The sequence below is a fragment of the Heterodontus francisci genome, chromosome 50 (assembly GCF_036365525.1).
Source record: "Heterodontus francisci isolate sHetFra1 chromosome 50, sHetFra1.hap1, whole genome shotgun sequence".
Taxonomy (NCBI): Eukaryota; Metazoa; Chordata; class Chondrichthyes; order Heterodontiformes; family Heterodontidae; genus Heterodontus; species Heterodontus francisci.
Genome location: NC_090420.1, coordinates 7,411,727 through 7,438,160, shown reverse-complemented (window position 1 = coordinate 7,438,160; position 26,434 = coordinate 7,411,727). Strand labels below are relative to the sequence as shown.

The 26,434-nt window shown below is 43.4% G+C and overlaps 1 protein-coding gene across 1 annotated transcript; it reads right to left on the bottom strand.

Annotated features, from left to right (window-relative positions):
* LOC137358454 (probable G-protein coupled receptor 139) lies at positions 1 to 26,434 on the bottom strand. Its single transcript, XM_068024418.1, has 2 exons — positions 26,266 to 26,434; positions 1 to 905 (listed from the first exon to the last, which is right to left on the bottom strand). Exons 1-2 carry the CDS (start codon positions 26,402 to 26,404, stop codon positions 1 to 3), a joined length of 1,044 nt encoding a protein of 347 aa, XP_067880519.1. The 5' UTR covers positions 26,405 to 26,434.

Here is a 26,434-nt window from a genome sequence, read left to right as displayed (position 1 = left end):
TCACTGAATGAATTTAACAATTGTAGTAAAGGGATATTTCAGCACATTCTTCAACTGCTCTCTGAACTGACTCTGAGTCACGGCGTAAATTGCAGTGTTTGTGGAGCAACTCAAGAGCTGCAGCATGAAGCCCAATTCCTGCAAATAAGCAGGTGGAGCTTCAGACTCAACCACAGGCCCCAAGTTCAACATCCGCCATCTTATTGTATTCACCGTAAACATTGCCCATAAGAGAATGAAATTCCCCGAGATAACGAACAGTAAAATTATGGATTTCCTTCGGCTTTCCATCTCTGGGTCTCTGCGACTCTCCCCACTGCTGTGACCCCGGAGTCTCTTGCGTCCTCTGCTGCTCACTAAAATGTGTCTGACGGTGACAGCATTGAGCATCAGAATCAATATAAATGGGGCAATCGGGGTTAGAATGTTATGAAGGAACTCGATTGCTGCCCAGACACGAGAGAACCTGACATCCATTGCTACAAAACAAAACAAGGGATCGTTCGACAGCCGATGCTGACCTGTTAACATAAAATACCAGAAGATGTTCTTTAAACAGCTCAGCACAGTCACTGTTCCCACAACCACAGCCGACGTTTTCTCACTGCAATATTTACTTTTCAGTTTCTGGCAACAAATGGCCACAAATCGATCAAAGGTGAAAGTGACGGTGAACCAGACAGAACAGTCTGTTGCTGCGTAAAGCAGGACGGCGTGGATATTACACACGGGGATGGGCAACAGGAACCAAAACTGTATCCGATAAACAATGGGAATGTGTCTCAATATCAGGTCCAGGATAATGACCAGTAGGTCCGCCGCTGACATGGCCACCAGGTAGCGAGTGACGCATTTGGAGAGACGGCACCTTCCCCGAGACAGGATCCCAATCGTCAGCAAGTTAACTGTGAGGAAGGGAAATAAACAGAGAAATTATCCATCAGGCTGGAGCAAAGTTACCAGTTTGATTGAGGACTGATTGAGATTTATAAATATGTTCCTGGATCCAGTGAGGTATTAAAATGATTGGACCTGAATGAAAAAATGGGAAGGTCTATGATACGGTGGAAGACAGGAGAGATTAAATAACAAACGGATGATATTGAAATTGTCAAACTGAATGTTGATCATAATCCGCCCCCTCCCTCCTTTCCCCGTCTGGTTTAAAAACTGTTCCATCTCTAATCTCTCCCAGTTCTGATGAAGGATCACTGACCTGAAAGATTAACTCTGCTTCCCTTTCCACAGATGCTGCCAGACCTGCGGAATATTTCCAGCATATTCTGTTTTTATTTCATATTTCCAGCATCTGCAGCACTTTGCTGTTGTATATAAAGCTAAATGGTGGACTGACTGAGAGTTTCCCGCACCTGGGAAAGGCAGCACAGAATTCAATTATTTCAAAGCAACAATTGAGAATGAGTCCACTGAAAAAATAATGAAACAAATAATCTCAATTGTTACTAAGTTGACTGTAAACAAGGGAAGTTATCAGGAAATGTTACACCAGGTTGGAAAAAAAAACAACATTTTGAAGGAATTTGCGGTGACATTTGTACATTTGTTACTACATTCAGGGATGGATCTAGTTTTTGTATCAATGACAGCAATTTCTGCTGGGGACAGGAAGCTGAATATAGTGGAGCCAGCAGGGTTCCTGACGGCAGGCCGAATATATGAGCGGAACCAGATCTTAGCAATTCAGAGCTCATTACTGACACAATTCAGTGGCACTCGGGCAATTAATTGTCTGGTTCCATGGTGCACATCCCTTTAAGGTTGGGGATTCCGCCTGCCAAAGTTGCTGAACAATTAGAGGGCCAGCAGCTCAGTTGTATTTGCAACACCACCCGGAACTTGGGAACTGCCAGTACATCACAAGGCCTGGATGCAGGGCCATTCTGGATCCTTAAACCCTAGATTAGTGTGGAGAGGACGCCAGATCCAGTCAACTGGTCATGGCCACTGCCAGGACAGCCCTGGGACCAGGACCCTGACTGGAGATCCGTACCACTGGCAACAGTAGCAAGGACACTGGAGCCAATCATTGAGTAGGGCCACTGCCAATAATACACCAGGCCAGGGACCAATGGTACAGGTGGGAAAAGGGATGAGGTTCTGAAATCAGAATTTAGGGATTTAAGAAGGAAATTAAAAGCAGGACCTCAAGAGCAGTAATCGCAGGTTTACTCCCACTGCCACGTGCTCGTGAGCATCGGAACAGGAGGATTGTTCAAATGAAGACGTGGCTGGAGAATTGATGTAGGAGGGAGGGAATCATATTTCTGAGGCATTGTGACCGGTTTTGGGGCAGGTGGGACCTGTACAAGATGGACAAGCTACACCTTAACAGTACTGGAACGAACATCCTCACAGCAAGATTTGATAGTGCTGTTGGGGAGGATTAAAACTAGCTTATCATGGGAGTGGGAACGTGAAGGGTAGCTCAAATTGGAAGTAAAGCTGATAACAGGAGGTAGAAAAGACAGTGAGGCAAAAGGAAAATGAGGTGGTGTTGCGCTGATAATAAGGGATGAAGACAGTATATTTGTAAGGGAGGATCTCAGATCGGAAGAAAAAAATGTGGACTCTGTTTGGGTGGAGCTAAGAAACAGCAAGGGGCAGCAAACATTGGTAGGAGTTGTTTATAGACCACCAAACAGTAGTAGTAGTGTGGGACATGGCATTAATCAGGAGATTAGAGAAGCATGTAACATCGGTAATACAGTAATCATAGGTGACTCCAATTTTCAAATCGACTGGGTAAACCTAATGAGCAGGATGAGTTTCTAAGTGCGTCTTCGGGATGATTTTCTTGAGCAGTATGTTGAGGAACCGACTAGAGAACAGGCTATTTTAGATCTAGTATTAGGTAATGAGAAAGTACTAATTAATAATTTTGTTGAAAAATAACCTTTCGGGATAAATGACCGTAATATGATAGAATTTTACATTATGTTTGTAATTGAGGTTTTTCAATCTAATGCTAGGGTGTCAAATTTGAACAAAGGGAATTATAGAGGTATGAGGGGCAAATTGGCTGAAATATTACATAGTTTACAGCAACGATACATTCAAGTCACAATAACCAGAAAAGTAAAGGCAGTCAACCGTGGATAACAAAGAAAGTTAAGGATTGTATAAGATTAAAAGAAAAGGCCTACACAGTTACCAGAAATAGTAATGTAACTGAGGATTGGGATCATTGTAGAAAACAGCAAATGAAGAAACGATAAAGAAAGGGAGTTTAGAATATGAATGTAAGCTAGCAAAAACATATAAACGGACTGTAAAAATCTTCTATAGGTACATAAAAAGGAAACGTTTGGCTAAGACAAATGAAGGTCCATTGCAGACAGAGTCAAGAAATTTATAATGGGGAATAGAGAAATGGTAGAGAAGCTAAATGATTATTTTGTGTCTGTCTTCAATTAGGAATATGTAAGAAATCTCCCAGAACTTGAGATCCAAGGGATTAGGGGGAATGAGGAATTGAAGGAAATTAGTATCAGTAAGAAGGTTGTATTGGAGGAATTGATGGGGTTGAAGGTTAATAAGCCCCCAGGACCTGATATTCTACATCCCAGAGTGTCAAAAGAGGTGGCAATGGAGGTAGTGGATCCATTGGTGACCATCTCCCAAAATTCTATAGATTCTGGAGCGGTGGAGAGAGAGAGAGAGAAAGAGCCTGCTTTGGTGATGGATTTTCAGTTACTGTGTCTGCTGTCCGTGGGATAAAGCTTACAGTTTCTGCAGAGCTGTGAAGGCTGTCACATGACTCCATCAAACTCTTTTGTTTTTTATATTATTGAGGGTTATTCTGGAATCCCCTTCTGGAATTCAAGGTGCTGCATGCCCCCGTGTTGATAAAGCAATTCCAGATAATTCAATCAGAGTAAGCCATTGTTCTGGTTAGGCTTTGGGAGACTTTTCGTCTGCAGTTTGATCTTTTACTGTTTCACATCTAACTTACGGTGGCCATCTTGGATGCCAGCGTTTTGCTTTTTAAAGTTACTTGCAAGACTTTTCATTAAAAGTTTAATGTAAGTTACCAATTAATTCCATTAATATTTCCCCTTTGGCTTTTGGAGTTTTTCATGACACATATTAATAGAAGAGGGAAACCCTCCAGTGACACAATTAGGGTCCACGGCGACTGACATTAATTACAGTCACTCAACAAACAGGTTCAGTAAACCCCTTTTAAACCAGCACTTTTTGTACCACAATAAACGGACCATTTACCCAGTCTAGATGATAGATATGAGGGTTGCTGAAGGAAGGAATGGTGGAAATGGCACAAGCACTGACCATAATCTTCCAATCATCCTTGGATATGGGAATGATAACAGAGGGCTGGAGGTTTGTACATTTTATACCCTGCTTACAGAAGTATACAGAGAATAACTCCTGTAACTACAGAGTAGCCAGCATAGTGCCACCGCTGGGAAATGTTCAGCGTTCACAACCCAGGACAAAAATATTAATTGTTTGGAAAATGATAGATTTATAAATAGCTTGCAGCCTGGATGCAGTAATGACAAAGCAAGTCTGGCAGATTTCAAAAATTCTGTTTTTAAAGTGTTTTTAATATCGTAGAACATCCATTGGTGCTTCACAGGAGCATTATAAAACAAAACATGACAGTGAGCCACAGCAGAAGATATCAGATCAGATGACCAAAAGCTTGGATCAAAGAGGTGGGTTTGAAGGAGAGTCTGAGAGGAGGAAAGTGAGGTGGAGATTACGGAGAGGTGTAGGGAGGCTATTGCAGAGGGTTGCACAAGATGTCTGAATTAATGGAGAGCAGCTATCTTGGAGGGTTGCGGGGCTGGAGGAGATTACAGCGATAGGGAGGGGCGTGCCTTTGGTGGGATTTGAAAACAAGGTTGAGAATTTAAAAATCTAGACTTTGCCCTACTGGAAGCCAGTGTAAGTCAGCAAACACAGTGGTGACAGAGGAACGGGACTTGATGTTACTGAGACGTAAGCAGGCGATTTTTGTGATGGAACAAATATCAGGTCAGAAAATCATCTCGGAGTCAAATGTAACACTAAAGTTGCAAACAGACCGATGTAATCTCATACCGTTGTCAGGGAGAGGAATGGAGTCTGTAGCAATGGAGGGGAGTTTGGACCAAGGACCAAAACAATGACTTCTGTCTTCCCAATATTTAATTGGAGGAAATTTCTGCTCATCCAGTACTGGGTGTTGGATATGCAGTCTGATAATTTAACAACTGTGGAGGAGTGGAGAGAGGTGGCGGTGAGGTAAACTTGATGGAGTTCTTTGATGAAGCAAAGGAGGTGGTTGATGAATGTACATAATTGAAGTTATGTCTATGGACTTTCAAAAGGCGTTTGATCCACTTCCGCTAAGAAACTGTTTGTCGCCTCAAACCCAACATTCAGCTTCGATGGGAAGGCAAAACAACTTCTTTCCCCTCCTTCAGCATAGCCTGGACAATAACCCACGTTCGTATCCACCTATTATCACAATGCACACCCACCATGTTCTCCTTCCCAAATATCCGGGAGTTTTGGCCCCAATTTCTTTCACCTTTTATTTTCACCTTAATTTCGTCCCCAGATTAAATTTCATCCCGGCAGATTGCCCTCCGAGGGGCCGGGCGCTCGAAATTTCTCTGCATCCATACTGTTGCTGTTAATGGACTAAAAGAGACATAAAATCCAAAAAGAAACCCCCTCCCACAGCCCTCTGAGCGTGCCTACATTTGGTCAATGCTGTCAGTACCTCCAGAATGGATAGCAATGGCGAGAACTATGAGGAATTCCAATGCCAGCGTTCTGTGGGAATTGAGTATTAAAGAAAAAGAGGTAATTTAAATTCCTGAATAGGTCCTCTGCGATCAGGGCTCAAATAAAAGTGGGATAAGTTGAAAGTTTTAACCACTGGACCATGGCAGCTGAAATCACATGCCTTTAATACAGATCAAGAATGATCTTGCACTAATTCACTTTAGTCATGTTCTTGTTTCCTGGGACAAAAAAGTTGTTTGCAGATGTCAATCACAATAAACAAACTGTTGGAGGGAACTTCCTTTATTTATCAAAAAAAAACAAAAATCAGCAATTGTCAATCAATACAGCCCAATCAGAGAGAGAGAGAGCGAAAAAGAGAGTGAGAGAATAGAGAGAGATGAGACGGTCGAGCAACTTCCTATATCCAGTCCTGGCCCTGTTACACTTACCTGCTGCTCACCCAGGCCCCACTCTCCTAACCAGTCAATATCCTTATCGAGACCCTTCAGATATTGTTTAAGAAATGAGAACAAATTTCAAAGTTCATCACAGCTGGATTGAATGGAACAAAGTTGAATAACATTTTTACTGTCACTCGGTAACCACGTTAGACATTCCTTCAATTGGTAGCACTGTTGCAATAACCTCTATGTGAGGTATGTTCCAGCATCATAAACCGGGAGAATGCACTTCATCATTAACCGGGAGAATGCACTTCATCATTTCTGGGCAGTTAGGCAATTCACATCTTGATTCTGCCCTGATTCACTTTTCCAAAGCGGATCTACAGATTCTACAATCTAGGCACTTGAGTTATTGTGTTTTTTTTTATCTTTTTAAGTTTTCTCCTTCCGGACTGACAACGTATTACAAATCTCAGATCAACCTTGCGTCATGTCCCAGTCTCGGTTAGAAGTGACACATAGCAACACCAACACGCTTTCAGACACAACACGGTCACATTCAGATTTAGTCTGATTAATTTTGAGAGTTGTTTCCAGGTCGAATGCAACTTTGAACAAATAGTGGGTGACTGACATGCCTTTCAAATATTTACAGTGAATGTCTGCACGCAGAGCAAGTGTTTCAAACAGACATTCCGAAATCCTTTCCTAAGCAAAGGTAGATAACTTTCCTGCCTGATTGTCCTACTCAATTTCACAACGTCGTCTGAATTCAGGCTGTGCTGGGATTTTAAGCCAGGATATTCCGTTTACTAGACAGCTGTTTTTCACCAACTTAGTCACAGAGCAAAATATTGCCATGTGCTTTCCTTGAGCTATAGGTTATTACAGGTCTCTGTTGCTGTGTTTATCCTGGATATTACATTTCCAGGTTCTTTTAAATCCATCAGTTTACATTTCTTTGTGAGAGAGCAGGAGCTTTGAATATATGTTTAGAAGATTTCCCTGTCAATCATTCCCATCACTATCTCTTCCCAAACTTTGTACAAAGGCATTAATGAAGGAATCAAACACATCACGTCTTGAAAATTGTCTGATAAACTTTGGAAGTTGAAAGTGCTTATTGGAGGGGATGTATTTCTGCAGACATATAGCAAATATGAAAATAACCATCATTGGGACATGGTTTGTACATGTAACCTATTTGTATACAATGCTAATAACACAACGCTTTGATAGCATAATTATGTTATGGGAGTGGTTCTTTTTTTCTTTAAGAGATGATATTTAAATTGTGGACTGAGTGAAGTGTTCACAGACTGCAAGGCACCTTGTTCCAAGCAGCACAACAAGAAAATGAGAGGAATAGTTATAACTGTCACATGATTTGATTGTTAATTTTAGTCTCAGTTTGCACTGTGAAATAAGTGCAACCTGGACCAGCAACATGCAGTGAGCTTTTTGCAAACCAGCGAAAAAAGCAACTCTCTGTAAAAGAAGACTTGCCTCTCTTGCAAAAAGATATCCTACTTTTGAGGTGTGGCTATCGCCTACCTGGAGAGAGGAAAGGACCCCCGGAGGGAGAAACATACCCAGGAAAAGAGGAGTTGCTATTCTCTGTGGAGGAAAAGCTGTTTTGCAGATAGGAAGCCCCTGCAGTTTGAAAGGTAACAGATTCATTTTGCCTCCAGTCTCTGAAGAATCCCTGCCTCAAGAGTGATTCCTGTTGCCTCTTTTGTATTGGGAGATACTGAAATATCAAGAAAGCATCTAATGCTAGACTGCTACTTCGAAACTCAAGTACACCTGTTGCTACCCCCTTGTGTGACGGCTGCTGCAGCCAAAACAGAAATAGATCCTACAGAATTACTGGGCTGTCCTCGCAGCATATCTGGCACCATTTGCAGCCACAAAGTCCATCAAAGTTCTGAACCTCCTCAGCTCCTTTCTCCCAGGATTTGACTGCTGTCTTTAATCTGACAGCAGTTTCCATTCTATTGCAAACTGAACACGTACAGTTTCCACCAGAACAGCCCACCTCTCCAGAACTTCCTCAACTCTGCTTACTACAGTCTCGATGGTGTGCATCCACCAGTAGCACATTTATCCAAGCCCTTCAGTGACAGCTGTAAGCACTTAATGGCCAGGTCTGTTTAATCAGCCACTTTAAGTAAAAGAAACAGTTCCTGAATTCAATCTTCACTTTCTTTAGCTTGACGGTGGTCCACTCCTGGGTGATGGGCCTCATATAGAGAGGCATATGTCTTATTTTATCTGATTCCAATCAGTTTCAGTTTCCCCAGAAACCCAAAGATTTTCCCAGTTTCTGTTTCAGCATTGCTTTCCATTTCTGTTTCAATGTTAGTTTCCCTTTCAGTTAGGGCATGTCTTAAAAGACAAGCTTTGAAAAAAAAATGTCAGTGACCCAACATTCAACAAGTCATTTGATCAGCCAGCAGCTGGCACAGCCGCCACCTCCGCCCCCACTCCCCCCCCCTCACCCCTCCATTGCTTCACAAACTGCAGATTTCATCAGCTTGCTAAAAATGGTGGTGACAAGATGAGATAAAAGTTCATTAATACAGGCAGTTGACAGCAGCAGGGACTGCAGTGAAAAAGATCATGTGGCACACGAACAAATCCTACCCGAACAAGGTAAACAATGTGTCATTTGAAACAATCATCAATAAGTTGGTGGAACATTTCAACTCAAAGCCATTAGAGATAGTGGAAAGCTACAAAGTAGGAACCAGACATGCAAAAAGTGGTGAAACAGTTGGTGAGTACATTGCGGCAGTGAACAATTTAATATTCCATTGCAGTTTGAGCACATTCTTTGACCGTGCATTATGAATCAGATTTGTGTGTGGATTGGTGGAGTTACTAAATACATAAAATCTTATATTTGAGCTGGTGTGAACGATGACTCGTTCTATAGAAGTTACCTCAAAAATGCCCGGAGAATTCATCCTGTGCAAGTGACTAGTACAGCTTTTTTCCACAGTCAGAAGGATTTTGCCAAGCCTAAGAGGAGAAAACTAGTCAGAAGTATGCTGGTGATGGCGGTTCAGTGTCTCGTTATCACTGGAAGGGCAACCACACGCATTAGCGTGTCAGTAGAGAAATGTCAAATGTTTTAATTGCCAAACGAATGACCAGATTGCAACTGCTAGCTGAGAAAAGGCCAAAGCAAGAAAGGGAATTCATTCCGGTGGAATGTAAAACACTTACAGCACAAGGGTGCAGTTCAAAATCTTCAGTAAATCAAGAGTGCTTAAGTAAAGAGGAGCTATGGCTCTTCAACATTTATGCCACTCGCAATAACTCAAATGACAGAGAGCTTTGTGCAAAGGAGTTAGTAAATCAGCAGTGAAAATTGCTCCATTATGAATGCAGATATTTACGAGGTCAAATTCAGTGTCGTACCTCTAACTGAGAGCACAGCTCAGGTGGAAAACTACTCTTCTGATGTGTTAGAAACGTGTGGACAAATGGAGTGTAATTTCCAACATAATGGCAAGTCCCTCAAGTTACCTATTGTTGCAGTGAAATATCTCAACCAACCAATGTTAGTGGTCAAAGACTGACTTGACAAGCTGAAGTTAGAGTGGAAGCACATTTTCCACTTTGAGACAGTCAAGAAACTTTCTCAGCCATTGAATAATTTTCAGCAACATGTCCGTGGCTAGCTATGAAGACATAATCGGTGTGAAAGTGCACATCTGAATCAGGTCTGAATCAAAACCAGTAAATTGAAAAGCTGGGCCAGTTCCTTATGCTCTAAGAACCCAGGCTGAAGACGAGATATAGAAGCCATAGAGGAACAGTGTGTGAGAGAAAACTGATCACAGAGATTGGTAACCCCGATTGTAGTAGTGCCCAGGTCAGAACAAAATCATAAGACTATGCAAGGACTACCAAGTTGCAATCAACCAGGCAGTGGATGATGAGCAGTAACCACTGCCGACCTCTCAAACGTTGTATGCGGACTTCCTGGGATGCAAGCTGTTCATGAAGTTGGATTTGTCCCATGCTTATGCATAGCTCATGGTGGATCTAGGGAGTCGGCAGTATCTTACAATAAATGCACACGTGGTGTTACACTCGTGCACAAAGCTGTCTTATGGTGTGAGGTTCTCTCCAAAAAGCTTCCAACATACAATTAATAAGATTTTGTAATGAGTTATCCATTGCTTGTGTAATCAGGATGATGCGTTGTTCATGACTGCAACAGAGGAAGAGAATCTTCAAGTGATGGATGAAGTATTAAAAGGTCTCCCTGATCTCAATGAGAAGTTCAAAAAAGTGCAAGTGTGCCTTTTTTCTCTCTGAAGGTATGCACGTAAGATAAGCTTGACAGGTGATGCACGACACATTCATCATAGCACAAATCGTGACCTGTAGCCAACATGCAAGGCTTCACCTATGGAGTTGAAGCAGTGATCAATCATGCCATGTATGATGGTCAAGAGAAGCATGTTCTTCATGTGCATTGACTAAGAGTGAATGCAACTACACGCAGGTAGAAAAGGAAGTGATTGGAATCATCTTCTGGATGATAAGGCTTCACCAGTTTTTGAAATATGAAAACTACACCCCAGGAACAGATCATAAATATCTACGAATTATTCTGGGACCAAAGTCTACAATATTGACAGTGGTAGCATGAAGGATGAAAGGTGGGCTGTACTTCTCTTACACTATGATTACATCGTCAAATATCACAGTTCGGAGAGTAACAGGGTAGTTGCTATGGGGGACTTTAACTTTCCAAATATTGACTAGAAATACTATAGTTCGAGTACTTTAGATGGGTCAGTTTTTGTCCAGTGTGTGCAAGAGGGATTTCTGACACAGTATGTAGACAGGCCAACCAGGGGCGACGCCACATTGGATTTGGTACTGGGTAATGAAACCGGACAGGTGTTCGATTTAGATGTAGGTGAGCACTTTGGTGATAGTGATCAGAATTCAGTTAGGTTTACCTTAGCGATGGGCAGGGATAGGTATATACCGCAGGGCAAGAATTATAGCTGGGGGAAAGGAAATTATGATGCGATTAGGCAAGATTTAGGATGCGTAGGATGGGAAAGGAAACTGCAGGGGATGGGCACAATCGAAATGTGGAGCTTATTCAAGGAGCAGCTACTGCGTGTCCTGTCAGGCAGGCAGGAAGTTGTCGAGCGAGGGAGCCGTGGTTTACTAAAGAAGTTGAAGCGCTTGTCAAAAGAAAGAAGAAGGCTTATGTTAGGATGAGACGTGAAGGCTCAGTTAGGGCGCATGAGAGTTACAAGCTAGCCAGGAAGGATCTAAAGGGAGAGCGAAGAAGAGCAAGGAGAGGACACGAGAAGTCATTGACGGATAGGATCAAGGAAAACCCTAAGGCTTTCTATAGGTATATCAGGAATAAAAGAATGACTAGAGTTAGATTAGGGCCAATCAAGGATAGTAGTGGGAAGTTGTGTGTGGAATCAGAGGAGATAGGGGAAGCGTTAAATGAATATTTTTCGTCAGTATTTACAGAAGAGAAAGAAAATGTTGTCGAGGAGAATACTGAGATTCAGACTACTAGGCTAGATGGGATTGAGGTTCACAAGGAGGAGGTGTTAGCAATTTTGGAAAGTGTGAAAATAGATAAGTCCCCTGGGCCAGATGGGATTTATCCTAGGATTCTCTGGGAAGCCAGGGAGGAGATTGCAGAGCCTTTGTCCTTGATCTTTATGTCGTCATTGTCGACAGGAATAGTGCCGGACGACTGGAGTATTGCAAATGTTGTCCCCTTGATCAAGAAGGGGAGTAGAGACAGCCCTGGTAATTATAGACATGTGAGTCTTACTTTGGTTGTGGGTAAAATGTTGGAAAAGGTTATAAGAGACAGGATTTATAATCATCTTGAAAAGAATAAGTTCATTAGCGATAGTCAGCACGGTTTTGTGAAGGGTAGGTCGTGCCTCACAAACCTTATTGAGTTTTTCGAGAATGTGACCGAACAGGTGGATGAGGGTAAAGCAGTGGATGTGGTGTATATGGATTTCAGTAAGGCGTTTGATAAGGTTCCCCACGGTAGGCTACTGCAGAAAATACGGAAGTATGGGGTTGAAGGTGATTTAGAGCTTTGGATCAGAAATTGGCCAGCTGAAAGAAGACAGAGGGTGGTGGTTGATGGCAAATGTTCATCCTGGAGTTTAGTTACTAGTGGTGTACCACAAGGATCTGTTTTGGGGCTCCTGGAAATGACCTGGAAGAGGGTGTAGAAGGGTGGGTTAGTAAATTTGCGGATGACACGAAGGTCGGTGGAGTTGTGGATAGTGCCGAAGGATGTTGTAGGGTACAGAGGGACATAGATAGGCTGCAGAGCTGGGCTGAGAGATGGCAAATGGAGTTTAATGCGGAAAAGTGTGAGGTGATTCACTTTGGAAGGAGTAACAGGAATGCAGAGTACTGAGCTAATGGGAGGATTCTTGGTAGTGTAGATGAGCAGAGAGATCTTGGTGTCCAGGTACATAAATCCCTGAAAGTTGCTTCCCAGGTTAATAGGGCTGTTAAGAAGGCATATGGTGTGTTAGCTTTTATTAGTAGGGGGATCGAGTTTTGGAGCCACGAAGTCATGCTGCAGCTGTACAAAACTCTGGTGAGACCGCACCTGGAGTATTGCGTGCAGTTCACGTCACCGCATTACAGGAAGGATGTGGAAGCTTTGGAAAGTGCGCAGAGGAGATTTACTAGGATGTTGCCTGGTATGGAGGGAAGGTCGTACGAGGAAAGGCTGAGGGACTTGAGGTTGTTTTCGTTGGAGAGAAGGAGGAGGAGAGGTGACTTAATAGAGACATATAAGATAATCAGAGGGTTAGATAGGGTGGATAGTGAGAGTCTTTTTCCTCGGATGGTGATGGCAAACACGAGGGGACATAGCTTTAAGTTGAGGGTTGATAGATATAGGACAGATGTTAGAGGTGGTTTCTTTACTCAGAGAGTAGAAGGGGCGTGGAACGCCCTGCCTGCAACAACAGTAGACTCGCCAACTTTAAGGGCATTTAAGTGGTCATTGGATAGACATATGGATGAAAATGGAATAGTGTAGGTCAGATGGTTTCACAGGTCGGCGCAAAATCGATGTTCTAAAAAAAAATGTTAACGCTGATATACTGTCGTGTTTGCTGCATTAGATCTCAGAATTAGGCAGTGAAGGTGCAATCTTCATAATAGGTGTAGTGGATGATGACTTTCCAATCACTGCAACTGAAATTGCAGCTGAAACTCAGAAGGACTCAGTGTTGAAAAAAAAATCCATGAACAGGCATTGAATGGATGGACAGAAAGTGACCAGTGTACAGTCGTGGAACTGAAACCATTCCACAATCATCACAATGAGTTATCTTGTGAACAAGGCTGCATGAAGTAGGGTCATAAAGTGGTGGTACCAAGTTGTTTGAGAGATAGAATTCGGACAGAATTCCATACTGAACACACAGAAATGGTCAGTATGAAATCTATGCAAGACGTTTAGTTTATTGGCCTTTTCCAGACAGCTATCGAGGATTATTGGTTAGCAAATGTACTATGTGCCAAAACTGCTTAAATAAGCTGCTTCAAATGCCTTAGCAATTGTGGCCATGGACGAGTCGACCATTTCAAAGAATTCATGTATAGCTTTGTAAGAAAATAAAATTACAATTTCTTAGTTCTGATTGATAACCACTCGAAATGGATCAAATCAAGGTCATGAATGTAAACACCAATGCTATTATTGCTTCTCATGCTTTACCAAACGAGTTTGTCTCAGATAATGGCTCTCAATTCAATTCTGCCTCGTTCCAAAATTTCATGAAGCGAAATGCTATCAAACCTCCCCTCACTTCATTATCATCTGGCATCAAATGGAGCTGCTGAAAGATCCTTAGGATAGTGAAAGAAGCAATGACGAAACACATGCTTCATGGTTGTTCAAATCCCAGTATGTATCAGCGGTTGGCTAATTTCCTGCTGAAGTAGAGGACAATCTCACCCTCCAGTACAGGGTATACACCTGCTGAGGTTTTGGTGCATCACAGAATCGTTAAAGTGCAGGAGGAGGCCATTCAGCCGATCGTGTCCTCACCAGATATCTGAAAGAGCAACTCCCTCAGTTCCATTCTCTCCCTTCTCGCCATAACCCTGCACGTTCTTCCTTTTCAGATAACTGTATAATTCCCTTATGAATGCTTCAATTGAACCTGCCTCCAACACACTCTCAGGCAACACATTCCAGATCTTAACCACTCGCTGCAAGGAAAGGTACTGCCTCATTTCACTTTTACTTCTGTACCAATTTAGTTATATCTGTGCCCACTCGTTCTCCTTTCTTTCACGAGTGGGACCAGTTTCTCTCTATCTACTCTGTCCAGTCTCCTCATGATTTTGAACACCTCTATAAAATCACTTCTCGGCCTTCTCTTCTGTGAGGAAAACAGTCCTAACGTCTCCAGTCTATCTTCATAACTGAAATTCCTCATCACTCGAAACCTTCGCATGAATCCTTTCTGTACTCTCTCCAATGTGATCACATCTTTCCTAAAGTGCAGCACCTAGAATTGGACGCAATACACCAGCTGAGGCGGAACCAGTGTCATGTCCAAGTTCAACATTACTTCCTTGTTCTTGTACTCTATGTTCCTATTAATGAAGCCCAGTATACTATGTGTTTTATAAACCGCTCTCTCAACCTGTCCTGTCACCTTCAATGACTTCTGCACATATACACGCAGGTCCCTCTGCTCCTGCACTCCCTTTAGAATTGTACCCTTTATTTTATGTTGTCTCTCCATGTTCTTCCTACCAAAATGAATTACTTCCCATTTCTCTGCATTGAACGTCTTTTGTCACCTGCCTGCCCATTCCACCAACTTGTCTATGTCCTTCTGCAGATTAACACTATCCTCTTCACAGTTCACGATGCTTCCAACTTTCGTATCATCTACAATCTTTGAAATCATACCCTGTGCTCCAAGATGTAAGTCGTTAATATATATCAGGAAAAGCAAGGGTCCCAACACGGACCCCTGGAGAACTCCACTACTAACTTTTCTGCAGCTTGGAAAACATCCAACAACCAATACATTTTGTTTCCTGTCACTCAGCCAACTTCATATCCACGTTCTCATCATCCATTTTATTCCATGAGCTGCAAGTTTGCTCACTAGTCTGTTCTGTGACACTGTATCAAATGCCTTTTGAAAGTCTGCAATTTCTACCCTCACTTCCCTCAGTAACCTTGGATGCATCTATCTGGTCCTTGTGCTCTATGCACTTGATGTACAGACAGCCTAGAGAATACATCCTCTTTATCAATTTTAAACTTCTCTACTGTCTGAATTACCTCCTGTTCCACCATTGCCTGGGTTGCATCTTCTTCCTTGGTAAAGACAGATGCAAAGTATTCATTTAATACCTCAGCTATGCCCTCTGCCTCCATGGGTTAATCCCCTTTTCGGTCCCTAATAGGCCCCACTTCTGCTTTTACCACCCTTTTACTATTTAAATGTCGATATAAAACTTTGGCATATCTTTTAATGCAAGCTGCCAATCTCTGTTCATGCACTCTTTTTGTATCTCATATTTGCTTTTTCACATCCCCTCTGGACCTTCGATATTCAGCCTGGTTCACAATAGTATTTTCTACCTGGCATCTGTCATCAGCGCAATTTTGCTACTTTATAGTAATCACTACCTCTTTTGACATCCAGGGAGCTCTGGATCTGTTTGCCGTGCTTTCCCCTTTCGATGTAATATACCTTGACTGTGCCCAAACTATCTATTCTTTGAAGGTCGCCCATTGTTCATCTACCAGCCTTACTGTCACCTTTTGACTCCAGTTTATTTGCCCCAGTTCCATTTTTACCCCATTGAAGTTAGCCCCCCCACCCCCCCGTTTATTATTCTTAGTCTGGATTCCTCTTTATACTTTGCCATAGTCAGCCTAATTCTTATGATGCAATGATCACTATCCCTAAGTGCTCTCCTACTGATAATTGATCCATTTGGCCCACCTCATTCCCAAGAATTAAGTCTAGCACTGCCTGCTTTCTCGTTGGACTAGAAACATACAGTTGTCGAATATAGCAACATAGGAGCAGGAGTAGAACATTCAGGCCATCGATCCTGCCCTGCCATTCAATATGATGCTGAGCGTGTACTATAGACCCTCACAAAGTCAGAGGGAGGTAGAAGAGCAGACATGTACGCAAATCTCTGAGAACTGGATGAACAATAGGGCAGCAATATAAGGGATTTAAATTCCCCAAATATTAAATAGCATAGTTTTAGTTTGAAATGATTTGATGGAGCAGAACTCTTGAGATGCAATCAGGAGAACATTTCTGCCCAGTATCTGCCAAGTTCAAAAAGAGAAGGGGCAATTTTAGAATTACTTTTAGAAAAGGAAGGTGGGCAGGTAGAAGGAGTAGCAGTGGGAGAGTGTTTTGGTGGTAGTGATCATAATTCAGGCAGTTTTAACATACTTATTGAAAAGGACAAGCAGAGAACAGGAGTTCGAGTTCTCAATGTGGGCAAAGCCAATTTTACTAAACTGTGGAGTGATTTAGCGAAAGTGGACTGGAAACAGCTAATTGAAGGTAAATCAGTCTCAGAGCAGCGGGAGGCACTAAAAGGGGAGATTCAAGGTGTTCAGGGTAAACATGTTCCAACAAAGAAAAAGGGTGAGGCGGTCAAATCTCAACCCCCGTGGATATCAAGTTTAGTTTTAGTTTAGAGATACAGCACTGAAACAGGCGCTTCGGCCAACCGAGTCTGTGCCGACCATCAACCCCCCATTTATACTAATCCTACACTAATCCCATATTCCTATCACATCCCCACCTGTCCCTATATATTTCCCTACCACCTACCTATACTAGGGGCAATTTATAATGGCCAATTAACCTATCTTTGGCATGTGGGAGGAAACCGGAGCACCCGGAGGAAACCCACGCAGACACAAGGAGAACTTGCAAACTCCGCACAGGCAGTACCCAGAATCGAACCCGGGTACCTAGAGCTGTGAGGCTGCGGTGCTAACCACTGCGCCACTGTGCTGCCCCAAGCACCCGATAAGATAAGGTAAGGCAGAACAGGAAATCTTTTGTCCGACACCGAAAACTCAATATTACAGAAAACCAAGAGCATAGAAAGTGGAGGGCTAATATCATAATGGAAATTACGAAAGCAAAAAGAGATCATGAAGGAATATTGGCAAGCAACATCAATGTGAACCCAAGGATGTTTTTTTTTCAGTGCATTCAGAGTAAGAGGATAACTAAGGGGAGAGTAGGACCCGTAATAGACCGAAAATGTAACCTATGTGTAGGAGAGGAAGATATTGGTATGGCTCTTAATGAATACTTTGCGTCTGTCTTTACAAAAGGAGGGGGGCGCAGATATTGTAGTTAAGGAGGGAGACTGTGAAGTTTTGGATATGATAAACATAGAGAGAGGAAGCATTAATGGGAGTAGCATCCTTGCGAGTTGATAAATCACAAGGACCGAATGAAATGTATCCTAGACTGATAAAAGAAGCAAGAGATGGATTAGTAGAAGGTCTGACCATCATTTTATTGTGTTCACGGGATACAGGTGTAGTACCGGAGGATTAGAGAACTGCTCACATTGTACATCTATTTGAAAAGTGATTGAGGGATAAACCGAATAATTACAGGCCAATCGGTCTCACCTCAGTAGTGCGGAAATTATTGGAATCTATTCTGAGAGGCAGGCTAAACTGGCGCTTAGAAAGGCACAGGTTCATCTGGGATAGTCAGCATGGATTTGTTAAGGGAAGATCTTGTTTGACCAACCTGATCGAATTTTTTGAAGAAGTAACAAGGAAGATAGATGAGGATAGTACAATTGGTGTGGACTACGTGGATTTTAGCAAGGCGTTCGACAATGTCCCACCTGGCAGACTGGTTGGAAAAATAAAATCCCATGGGATCCAGGGAAATACAGCAAGGTGGGTATATAATTAGCTCAGTGGCAGGAAACAAAGGGTAATTGTTGATGGGTGTTTTACCGACTGGAGGGCTGCTTTCATTGGTGTTTCACAGGGCTCAGTATTGGGTCCCCTGCTTTTTGTGGTATATATTAATAATTTGAAGGTAAACGTAGGGACCATGATCAAGAAGTTTGCAGATGACACAAAGATTGGCCATGTGATAGATAGAGAGGAGGATAGCTGTAGGCTGCAGAAGATATTGATGGTCTATTCAGATGGGCAGAAAAGTGGCAAATGGAATTCAACCTGGAGAAGTGTGAGGTGATGCATTTGGGGAGGTAAAACAAGGCAAAGGAATACACGATTAATGGGAAAATACTGAGACGTGTAGAGGAAGTGAGGGACATTGGAATGAATGTCCAAAGATCACTGAAGGTAGCAGGACAGGTCGATAAGGTGGATAAGAAGCATATGGAATATTGTTCTCTATTAGGCGAGGTATAGAATATAAGAGCAGGAGGTTATGTTGGAACTGTATAACTCATTGGCGAGGACAACACTTGAGTACTGTATGCAGTTCTGGTCACCTCATTTCAGAAAATATGCAATTGCACGAAGAGGGCACAGAGGAGATTTACGAGGATTTTCCCAGGACTGGGAAAATGCAGCTATGAAGAAAGATTGGATCGGCTGGGGTTGTTCTCGTTGGAACAGAGAAGGCTGAGAGGAGATCTGATTGAAATGTACAAAACTTTGAGGGGCCAGGATAGAGTGGAGGTGAAGGGTCTACTCAACTTAGCAGAGATGTCAGTGACTAGCGGGCATAGATTTAAAGTGATTGGGAGAAACATTAGAGGAGAGATGTGGAAAAACCTTTTCACCCAAAGGGTGGTGATGCTCTGGAAATAACTGCCTGAAAAGGTAGTTGAGGCAGAGACCCTCAACTCATTCAAAAGGAGTCTGGATATGCACCTTAAGTGCCATAATCTGCAGGGTTATGGATCAAATACTGGAAGGTGAGATTGGAATAGGTGGATCGTTATTCGGACAGCACAGACACGATGGGTCAAGTGGCCTCTTTCTGTGCCTTAAACTTCCTATGATTCTATGATAATCCACTTCAATGCTTGTTCCCGCCCTACCCTCATATCTCATTATGTCATTTGCGTTTGGGAATCTGTCAATCTCTGCTTTAAACATACCCAATGAATGAGCTTCCACAGCCCTCTGGGGTAGAGAATTACAAAGATTCACAACCCTCCGAATAACGAAATTCCTCCTCATCTCTGTCCGAAGTGAATTCCCCCTTGTTTTGAAATTGTGTCCCATGGTTCTAGACTCTCCAACCAGGGGAAACATATTACCTCCATCTACCCTGTCCAACCGGTTAAGTATTTTGTAGATTTCAATTACATCACCTCTCATTCCTGGAAACGCTAGAGAATACAGGCCCAGTTTCCCCAATCTCTCTTCGTAGGACAGTCCCACCATCCTAAGAACAAGTCTGTTGAACCTTTGCTGCACTCCCTCTAAGGCAATAATATCCTTCTTAAGGTATGGGGAACAAAATTGCACACAGTGCTCCAGGTGTGGTCTACACAAGGTTCTATAGAATTGATACAAGACTTCACCACTCCAGTGATCAAATCCTCTTAAGATAAAGGCTAACATGCCATTAGCCTTCTTAATGGCTTGCTGCACCTGCATGTTAACTTCCAGTGATTTATTAACAAGGCCACACAGGTCTCTTTGTACATCTACATTTCTAATCTCTTACAATTTTGGAAATACTCTGCACATCTATTCCTCCTACCAAAGTGGATTACCTCACATTTTCCACATTATATTCCATCTGCCACGTTCTTGCCCACTCACTAAGTCTGTCCAAATCCCTTTGAAGCCGCTTTACATTTTCCTCACAACACACATTCCCACCAAAATTTGTGTCATCTGTAAAATTGGAAATACTACATTTGGTCTCCACATCCAAGTCACTGATATATTCTGTGAACAGCTGTGGCCCAAGCACTGATCCCTGCAGTACCCCAATAGTCACAGCCTGCCAATGTGAGAATGGCCTGTTTATGTAATATTCCTGAACATATTCTTGGAACTCTTGCCCCTGACTGCCCTTTACACTAATATTATTTCAGTCCATGTTTTGTTAATTAAGTCCCCCTTTATAACTACCCTATAATTGTTGTTCCTTTCTGTAATTTCCTTGAAATTTGTTCCTCCACGTCCTTCCCACTAGCTGGTGGCCTATAGGCAACACCGAGCAATGTAACTGCATCTTTTTTGAACCTTAGCTTTAGCCAAATTGAATCGGTCCTACATTTCTGGGACATCCTTTTTCTCCAGCACTGCAATGTTCTCCTTAATCAATAATGCCAACCTTCCCCCTTTTTTCACGTTCCCGTCTTTCCTGAATACCGAGTATCCAGGAATATTAACACCCAGTTGTGCCCTTCATTGTGCCAGGTCTCTGTTATTGCTGCAACACTATATTTCCTCATGGCATACTGCACCTGTACGTCACCAGTCTTATTAACAACACTCCTTGTATTCACATACAAGTGCATTAACCTTTATTCAGACTGTATTACATTCTCCCTTACTCTGGCACCACCTAATAACATACTATCCCTACTCGCGTGTTATCTATCACCCCCACCATTCTGTGCACCTTGGTATTCTTCTCTAATAGTTGCTTCTGGTTCTCGCACACCTGACAAGTTCCATACCCATGACAATTTAGCATAAACCCTCCCGAACAGCACTAGCAAATCGCCCTACGAGGATATTGATACAAGCCCCGATACGATGCAACCCATCCATCATGTACAGGTCCCACATGCCCCAGAACCGGTCCCAATATCTTAGAAATCTGATGCCCTCCCTCGTACTCCAGTTCTCCAGCCACGTGTTCACTAAATTCTCCTATTCCTATTTCACTAACAGTGGGACTGGGAGTAATACTGAGTTTATTGCTTTTGAGGGCTTTCTTTATAATATCCTTCCTAGCTCCCTAAAATCTGCTTTCTGGAGCTCATCCCCTTCTTACATATTTCATTTGTACCAGTGTGGACCACGACCTCTGGCTGTTCACCCTCCCCCAGAAGAATGTTCTTCAGCCTTTCCATGAAATCCTTGACCGTGACACCAGGGAGGCAACACAGCATCATGGAGTCACGTTTACTGCCACAGGACCGCCTGTCTGTTCCCCTAACTAACGAATCCTCTATCACTATTGCTTTTCCACTCCTCTTCCACCCCTCCCGTGCAGCTGAGCCACCTGTGATGCCACAAACCTGGCTCTTACTGCACTCCTCTGAGGAACCATCACCCTCACCAGTATCCAAAATGGAAATCCGATTAGTGAGTGAGATCATATCAGGGGACTCCTGCAGTCCCTGCCTGGTTCTCTTAAACTGCCTGGCAGTCATCTGTCTGTATGTTTCTAACCTGCGGTGTGACCACCTCTCTAAACGTGCTATTCACATAGGTCTCTGCCTCGCGGATGCACAACAGCGACACCAGCCACCGTTCGACTTCCGAAACCCAGAGATTAAGCTTCTGCAGCCGGTAACACTTCCTGCAGAAGTGCTTGTTTTGGACGCATAGTGTGTCCATGAGCTCCTATATGCCACAGCATGTAGAGAATGCTATGGACTCAATTTTGAGTGTGGTTCTACCAAACCGGACTGCTAATGTTGAACACAAACAAACCAATCAAAAACATCAGTATGACACAAACAAGGGAGAACACAGTTTCACAAAAAATGAGCATGCTTGTGTTTTCAGTCCATCTCACAAGTCACACAAGTCCTACCAAAATGAATCACTTCACATTTCTATGCATTGAACTTTATTTTCCACCTCTTTACCCATTCCACCAACTTGTCTATGTCCTTTTGAAGTTCTACAATATCCTGCTTAGAGTTCACAATACTTCCAAGTTTCTAATAATCAGCAAGCTTTGAAATTGCGCCCTGTACACCAAGGTCTAGGTCATTAACATATATCAGGAAAAGCTAGGATCCCAACACCGATCCCTGGGAAACTCCACGACAAATTATCCTCCAGCTCGAAAATATCCATTAATCACTACTTTTTGTTTCCTTTCACTTAGCTAATTTTGTATCAGTTTTGCGTGTGGCACTGTATCAAATGCCTTCTGGAGGTCCATGTACGCCTCATCAACAGCATCACCCTCATCAACCCGCTCTGTAACCTCCTTATAAAAACTCCAGAAACTTAGTTAAACATGCTTTTGCCTTAATAGATTCATGCTGGCGTTCCATAATTAGCATACATTTGTCTATGTAACGATTGATTTTAGGCCAAATTATTTTTTCTAGACGCTTTCCCACCACCGAATTTAAACTGACTGGCCTGCAGCTGCTGGGCTTATCTTGCCACTATTTTTTGACCTGGAGTGTAACGTTTGCATTTCTCCAGTCCTCTGCTACCACCCCAGTCTACGGAAGACTGATAAATTATGGCAAGTGCCTCAGCGATTTCCACCCTCATCTCCCTCAGTATCCTTGGATGCATCTCATCCGGCCCTGGTGCTTTATCCACTTAAGTACAGACAGCCTATCTACTACTTCCACATTATCAATTTTAAACCCGTCTAGTGTCTGACTTACCTCCTCTTTCAACATTGCCTGCGGTGCATCTTCGTCCTTGATAAAGACAGATGCAATGTTTTAATGTAATACCTCAGCTATGGGGTTCACACGGAGGATAATATCACAGAAGAGACGGTGGGATGCGGTGCCATTGTTACCGACTAATAACGCGGACCCCAGCATATTGCTCTGGGAACAGGGGGTCGAATCACACCACAGCAGAAGGTGGAACGTTAATTCAATTAATAAATCTGGAATTAAAATGCTAGTCTAATATTGGCCATGAAACCATTGTCGATTTTTGTAAAAACCCATCTGGTTCACGAATGTCCTTTAGAGAAGGAAATCTGCTATCCTTGTCTGGTCTGGCCTACATGTGACTTCAGATCCACAGCAATGTGGTTGACTCTTTCATGCCCTCTGAAATGGACTAGCAAGCCACTCAGTTGTACCTAAATGCTACAAAGTCAATAAAAAGGAATGAAAGCGAACGACCACACGACATCGACCATACACCAGAAACGACAAAGCCAAACCCAGCCCTGACGACCCTGCAAAGTCATCCTTAGTAACATCTGTGGGCTTGTGCCGAAGTGGGAGAGCAATCCCACTGACCAGTCAAGCAACAGCCTGACGTAGTCATACTCACGAAATCATACCTTACAGACAATGTCCCAGACACTGCAATCACTATCCCTGGGTATGTCCTGTCCCGCCAGCAGGACAGACCCAGCAGAGGTGGTGTAACAGTGGTATACAGTAAGGAAGGAGTTGCCCTGGGAGCCCTCAACATTGACTCCTGACACCATGAAGTCTCATGGCATCAGGCCATGGACAAGGAAACCTCCTACTTATTACCACGTACCGCCCACCCTCAGCTGATGAGTCAGTGCTCCTCCATGTTGAACACCACTTGGAGGAAGCACTGATGGTGGCAAGGGCACAGAATGTACCCTGGGTGGGGGGCCACAATGCCCATCACCAAGAGTGGCTCGGTAGCACCACTACTGACCGAGCTGGCCGAATCCTAAAGGACAAAGCTGCTAGACTGGGTCTGGAGCAGGTCATGAGGGAACCAACAAGAGGGCAACGCATACTTGACCTTGCTCTCAACAATCCGCCTGCTGCAGATGCATATATCCATGACAGTATTGTTAGGAGTGACCACCGCACAGTCCTTGTGGAGACGATGTCCCGCCTTCACATTGAGGATACCGTCCATCGTGTTGTGTGGCACTATCACCGTGCTAAATGGGATAGATTTCGAACAGATCTAGCAATGCAAAACTGGGCATCCATGAGGCTCTGTGGTCCATCAGCAGCAGCAGAATTGTACTCAAACACAATGTGTAACCTCATGGCCCTGCATATCACCCACTCTACCATTACCATCAAGCCTGCAGACCAACCCTGGTTCAATGAAGAGTGCAGGCGGGCATGCCAGGAGAAGCACCAGGCTTACCTCAAAATGATGTGTCAACCTGGTGAAGCTACAACCGAGGACTATCTGCGTGCCAAACTGCATAAGCAGCATTCGAGAGACAGAGCTATCTGATCCCATAACCAACGGATCAGATCTAAACTCTGCAGTCCTGCCACATCCAGCCATGAAGGTGGTGGACAATTAAACAACTAACTGGAGGAGGTGGCTCCACAATATTCCCATCCTCAGTGATGGGGGAGCCCTGCACATCAGAGCGAAAAATAAGGCAGAAGCATTTTCAGAAATATTCAACCAGAATTTCTAAGTTGATAATTATCTCGGCCTCCTCCTTCAGTCTCCATTATCACAGATGTCAAACTTCAGCCAATTCGAATCACTCCGCTTAATATCAAGAATAACACAAGACACAGGATACTGCACAAACTGTGGGCCCTGACAATATTCCAGCAATAGTACTGAAGAACTGTGCTTCAGAACTTACCACGCCCGTAGCCAAGCCTTTCCAGTACAGCGACCACATTGGCATCTTCCGGACAATGTGGAAAATTGCCTATGCATGTCATGTACGCAAAAAGCAGAACAAGTCCAACAGGGCTGACTACCACCCCATCAGTCTACTCTCAATCATCAGTAAAGTGATGGAAGGTATCATCGACAATGCCATCAAGCAGCACTTGCTTAGCAATAACCTGCTCAGTGACACTCAGTTTGGTCTCTGCCAGGGAAACTCAGCACCTGACCACATCACAGCCTTCGTTCAAACATGGACAAAAGAGCTGATCTCAAGAGATGAGGTGAGAGTGATTGCCCTTGACATCAAGGCAGCATTTGACCGTGTATGGCATCAAGGAGCCCAAGCAAAACTGGAATCAATGGGAATCAGGGGGGAAATTCTCCGCTGGTTGGAGACAAACCTAACGCAAAGGAAGATGTTTGCGGTTGTTGCAGGTCAATCATCTGAGCTCTCGGACAGCACTGCAGGAGTTCCTCAGGGTAGTGTCCTAGGCCCAAGCATCTTCAGCTGCTTCATCAATGACCTTCCTTCAATCATAAGGCCAGGAGGGTAGATGTTCACTGATGATTGCACAATGTTCAGCACCTTTCACAACTCCTCAAATACTGAAGCAGTCCTTCTGGAAATGCAGCAAGACCTGGACAATATCCAGGCTGGGGCTGATAAGTGGCAAATAACATTCGCGCCACACAAGTGCAGGTTAATGACCATCTCCAACAAGAGAGAATCTAACTATCTCCCCTTGATATTGAATGGCATTACCATCGCTGAATCCCCCACTATCATCATCCTAGTGGTTACCCTTGACCTGAAACTGAACTGGAGTAGCCATATATATATAGCGTGGCTTCAAGAGCAGGTCAGAGGCTAGGAATCCTGTGGCGAGTAACTCACCTCATGACTCCCCAAAGCCCATCCACCATCTACAAGGCACAAGTCAGGAGTGTGATGGAATACTCTCCACTTGCCTGGATGGGTGCAGCTCCAACAACACTCATGAAGCTCGACAGCATCCAGGACAAAGCAGCCCGCTTGACTGGCACCCCTTCCACAAACATTCACTCACTCCACCACTGACAAACAGTGACAGCATTGTGTACCATCTACAAGATGCACTGCAGCAACACACCAACGATCCTTTGAGAGCACGTTCCAAATCCGCGACCCCTACCACCTAGAAGTGCAAGGACAGCAAATGCATATGAACAGCACCACCAGTAAGTTCCCATCCAAGTCACACACCAGCCTGACTTGGAACTATATCGTCATTGCTTCACAGTCGCTGGGTCAAAATCCTGGTGCTCCCTTCCCAACACCACTGTGGGTGTAGGTACCTCACATGGACTGCAGCGGATCAACAAGGCAATTCACCACCACTTTACCAAGGGCAATTAGGGATGAGCAATAAAATCTGCCCTAGACAGCGATGCCCACATCCCATGAATGAATTAAAAAAGGTGTTAGTCGGTAATGTAATTAGTCATGATGGAAAGCTCGATTAATTAATTAATTAATAGCTAGATAGAGAGTGAGAGACTTACCAAGGACACCAACAATAGCGAGAATCTGATAGTAAATATACTGAATCATCATCAGTGCCCAATAGATCCGATGGTCTAATGTTACCCAATAATAATCTGCAGTAAGAAGGAAAAACAAAAAGGATAAACTCCTGTCCATTGTTGCAACATTCCAATCTTTCGTTCTCAG